This window comes from Apium graveolens, chromosome 2 (assembly GCF_009905375.1).
Source record: "Apium graveolens cultivar Ventura chromosome 2, ASM990537v1, whole genome shotgun sequence".
Lineage (NCBI taxonomy): Eukaryota > Viridiplantae > Streptophyta > Magnoliopsida > Apiales > Apiaceae > Apium > Apium graveolens.
Genome location: NC_133648.1, coordinates 312211216 through 312216289, shown reverse-complemented (window position 1 = coordinate 312216289; position 5074 = coordinate 312211216). Strand labels below are relative to the sequence as shown.

The 5074-nt window shown below is 35.4% G+C and overlaps 1 protein-coding gene across 1 annotated transcript; it reads left to right on the top strand.

Moving 5' to 3' along the window:
- Positions 1-395: 395 nt before the first annotated feature.
- LOC141708751 (putative UPF0481 protein At3g02645) lies at positions 396-2574 on the top strand. The gene has a single exon (XM_074512518.1). The coding sequence runs from the start codon at positions 619-621 to the stop codon at positions 2332-2334; it is 1716 nt and encodes a 571-aa protein (XP_074368619.1). The 5' UTR covers positions 396-618; the 3' UTR covers positions 2335-2574.
- Positions 2575-5074: the final 2500 nt, after the last annotated feature.

Here is a 5074-nt window from a genome sequence, read left to right as displayed (position 1 = left end):
GAATTTAACACCGGCCGAATTTAAATCAGTTATATTTAACCTTATTTTCTTGTAGTGTATCATTACAGGTGTTCTGAGTTCGACTCTTACTCTTCCCAAAAAATTTTCAGGAACAAATAATTATTTGTAAGATTATAAATCATCTTTGACAAAAAAAAATCACTGAAAATAAATATCGATAAATGTTAACATTGACTTATATTTTTATTTTACAAAAAGAGATAAATGATAAATTAAGAAGGTGATCGATAGCGATTTAACGAATTGTTGACTCAGTTCCCTTTTTTGTCAAGTAAACGACAGTTTCAAAAATTTACTTATTTCATACACCACAAATTAAAACCCTAACAAAACAAATGCCTCATCTTCTTATCTTTTGCCCAACCCATACCATACATTCACATAGTGCATTAGTAGTTCTTAATGTTGGGTACCAAAATTTTATCATAGCATGATTGTAATGACATATACCATTATAATCGGTTGTAACAATTTGGTACTTTTAGCATTTTATCTACTTTACATAAGCATAAACATGTTGTAGCCTACCCATTTTAGTCCCAGCAGTTAAATCTAAATTAAATTTCCCTATCAGGCTGTTTTAAAAGTAACAAAAGAATGTCGAATTCATCATTTACTTCCGCTACCCAGACTGATTACGCGAGCAACACCAGCACTTTCAATGAACATGGTTGGGTAGTTCAAATTCGAAAAACTCTCGAGGAACAATTCGAAGAAGATAATAATGAAATCCCAGTTAGTATCTTCAGCGTTCCTACAACACTCCTTCATGCAAATCCCCATGCGTATACTCCGCAACAAGTTGCATTAGGACCTTACCATCACTGGCGTCAAGAGCTTTACGAGATGGAAAGGTATAAAACTGCGGCTGCTAAAAGGACCATGAAGCATCTTCAATGTTTTAATAATTTTCAAGAAATTGTTGATCAAATTCATGTCATGGAATCGAGGATTCGAGCTTGTTACCACAAGTACTTAAATCTCAAGGGTGAAACTTTAGCATGGATGATGGCTATTGATGTGGCTTTCTTGCTTGAGTTTCTTGAAGTTTACGCAAGGAAAGATGGTAAGTTACTTAGTCGGGTTACATCAAGATTAACATCCAATCTTGTCGATGCTGAAGGTAGGAAGTCGGCTCATATTGCAATCCTTAGAGATATCTTGATGCTCGAGAATCAAATTCCTTTGTTTTTGCTAAGGAAAATGCTCGAATTTGAACTGGGATCCTTAGAAGCAGCCGATGACATGTTGCTTTCAATGTTAAGGGGTTTATCAATTGAGCTATATCCATTCAAAACACCAGAAGAATTACCAAAGCTTCTTATCGAAGATTCTGCTCATGTTCTTGACTTCTTTTACCGCTTACTGATGCCTAAGGCTTTTCGAACATCCCAAATTACCGAGGGCGACGAATCTTATGGAGAAAACGAAGAAGAGGAAGAAATCAACATTGACGAGGAATCACAGAGTAATGTCATGAGGTTCTTTAATGTGATATGGAAAGGCCTGTCAAAGCTAAATATACATCCGGTACGTTTTTTCAAGGCATTACTTAACTCTAAATTATTGAAGGTGTTATTTAAGTTGCCATGGAATATCATCACAAAACTTCCCGTGCTTAATCTGTTAAAAGAGCCCATTGAAAATATCTTCACGCGTGAAGATAAAGAAGATCTCAAGCCTGAAAATGACAGCGTTGTTCGTCCCCCATTAATCGAGGAACTTACAATTCCTTCGGTCACCGTGTTATCCAAAGCCGGAGTGTGCTTTGTCCCGAATGATGGTGGAATTTGCAGCACTCAATTCGATGTAAAAACACGTACTCTAAGCCTACCCAGAGTAAACTTAGATGTCAATGCTGGTATTATCATGAGAAACATGGTGGCATACGAGTCATGTAACGCGTCAGGGCCATTGGTTTTCACCCGCTATACAGAATTTATGAATGGAATTGTAGATACAGAGAAAGATGCAAAATTGTTGAGAGAAAAAGGGATCATTTTGAACCGTTTAAAGAGTGACGAGGAGGCGGCGAACTTGTGGAATGGGATGAGCAGGTCTGTAAAACTGACAAAAGTGCCCTTCTTAGATGAGGTGGTGGAGGATGTGAACAAGTATTACAATGGAAGGTGGAAGGTTAAAGCTGAGAAATGTATCAGGGGATATGTATATGGTTCATGGAGGATTCTTACGGTGCTGGCCTGTATTGTGCTTCTAGGTCTGATGGTTTTGCAAACTGTTTGTTCTGTTTATACTTGTCATCGCGTGATTCAGCAATACGCCAATCCTGATAGTTCTGCTGATCAGCCGTGATCTTATATTAGTAACTTTTATAAATGTCGCTCAGCGCTCACGTGAGAACAATTGTTTTACATCAAAAAGAATGCAAGTAATTATAGTAGGATCAGGTCCATCTGCAGGTTTAGTTACTTCCACAAAATGCTTCGGCTTGCATTTTTCAAAGTGTACGCATAAGATTCAAGTTTCTCACAAATTTAGTTAAGTAAAAACAGATGCAAAAAACACCGTATTTTCGAAATAAGACCATTTAGTTAGGGATTTACTGCACTGCCATGCTTGTCTAGTTTTCTAGTAAAATGTATACATAGGTACTGGCAGAGGCTCATGCAGTGGCGGAACTAGGATCATGAAATATCAGGAGCTAAAAATAATTTATCACTAATTTCAAGACTACTTGGTAGGAGCCTAGAAAAAATATTATTTTAAGTAGTTTATTATTTTATCGATATCCGGATGACTACACGGTTTCTATTATATTGAGATGGGAGAAAAGTATTATTTGAGCCAAACTATTACTTTGTCGATTATTAATTCATACTTGTTGCTTAGGTTAGAAAGAAAATTGTCCTTTATTTTCCAAATTTCAACCCATGAAATGATAAGGCATTAACCGAGACCAAAACCACCCATATGTTATCAGTTATCACCCATAGCCATCGGATTTTGGAGAAGCAGATGACTTTGTCAAAGGCAAATGTGACATGAGTTATGTGGATGGATTCCGGGAGTACTCCAGGAATAAATATCTACAGTTTTGTTCATTTCTATGCAATGATAACTCGTTTTGTGACCAAAACGTTTCTGATTCGGCAACACAACATTTTCACACAGATACGTGTTATCTCCACCACCAGTTGAAACACAAGACTACAAGAGACACAAAAATCCTAATTTTCTTATCTTCTTTCTCCCAATCGTCCAATATATAGATTCACATCTGTGTCTGTGTATACATGTAGTATATACTTCATAATCAAATACGCTTACTGACCTTTCAGCCCCTAAAATATGATTCATTATACCTATCACCCAAAAGTATGAAGTCATACCTTTTAATCCCTATAGTATTAGGGCATCTCCAAAGAAATTTCTAACAAAATTGCCAAAATCATGACAAATCATTAAATATATTATTTTTTAATTGTCTCTCACATTCCTGTCACTCTTGGGCAACATTTATTAAAATATCACTCTATATTAATTTTATATTTAGTTCAATATAAAAGTGGGTTGAGTAATATATATTTTTGATATTTTTTATAATGTTTTGCTAATTTAGGAAGTTGTTAAAGGGTTGCCAAGTTTTAGCAACCTTTCTAGGCAACCTCCCAACTCCAATAGGTAGGTAACTAAGGGTGTCATGTCATATAAGTTTGGCAACCTACTTGACAACCCCTGTTGGAGATGCTCTTAAGTATCTTTTAGCCCTTTTCGGCAATAAAACGACATATCGGCCAATATCGGAGGGTAAAAACATTTTTTACGAAAAGGGCTAAAAGGAACGATACCTAATACTACAGAGTTTACAAGATATAAGTTCATATTTTACCAAAAGGGCCAACTTTATTACTGTTCACCCGGAGAACAACTGCTGATTTCTCAAACTATAATATATTGTTCCTTTGTTACATTGGATTAATATGTGTTCCTTTGTCACATTGGATTGATTTTTTAATTAGTTTCTTGTTGGAATGTTATTTTCTTGATTCAGTGGACAAGTTGATATCAGTGACTTTCATATCATATGATGTAAATCTCGGGAGCATATTCGTTCTGGGAATACAACATAAAATAAACTTGAATAAAATTAAATCACATATCCTGGACAAATTAAATTAAGTCAACAGTTGAAGTTCATGCATTTCAGCATGCACAAAGAATGAAGAATCCCATATAAAAAATGCATACATAAGTTTTTTTGAAAGCATGCAAACATAGGCTTTATTATCTATGTACCCTGCGTTGAGATTTCAGTTTTCACGCTTAATTGTTTCATTGCCCCTTCATCCACATAAGAAAAAAGTATTCACACAATTGAAAAAACATGTTACCTCTGACTACATGATCTCTCTTTGTTGCTTTTTCAATGTGCAGATATGTCTTTGCACTCTAATATACAACCATAAAATAAAGAAGCTGTGGAGTTGCGTTGCAATCAAAATATAAATGCAGAATATTCAGCCCTAAATTTAACATCTAAAGAGAGTAATCATAAAGGATAAACCTGTAGAAATAATCTGATAATGCAATATGATCAGATGTATAGCATAATTATGATCAGCAACTTGAAGTATACAATCATATAGAAGTATATAATTAGGGATCAAATATTCATACTTTACCCCTATGGAGGTTTGACCCCAACTTTACCCCTCTCTTTCCCAATTAGTTCTAACTAAGCATTTGGGTATGTATCTGCCCTGTTTTTATTCCATTTTTAGCAATGTTCCTCCTTTTCTCATGATGCTTACTGAAAGACGGAAAAATGAAACTTTATCTCAGTACATGAAGAAGTTAATTGAGACCAGTGATGATCTAATGCTTAGATAGGTTGTCTTTATTGAGTGGAAGTATACCAGAGCTCACACATGTGTTCGTAACTTGTATGTTAGAGGAATTCAGAACTAAGCGGGGGAGATGGTTTTATGTGGATGGTGCATCCGCTAGAAAATTTTGTGCATGAGATCTAATAGGTCTGATAAATAATTTCAGTGCCCTTTATACGTTAAGGGGTCGTTTGGTTCGTGAAGTG

What these genes read in the sequence shown, in the direction of transcription:
- LOC141708751 (XM_074512518.1), top strand. Translation starts at nt 619, where the DNA reads ATGTCGAATTCATCATTTACTTCCGCTACCCAGACTGATTACGCGAGC.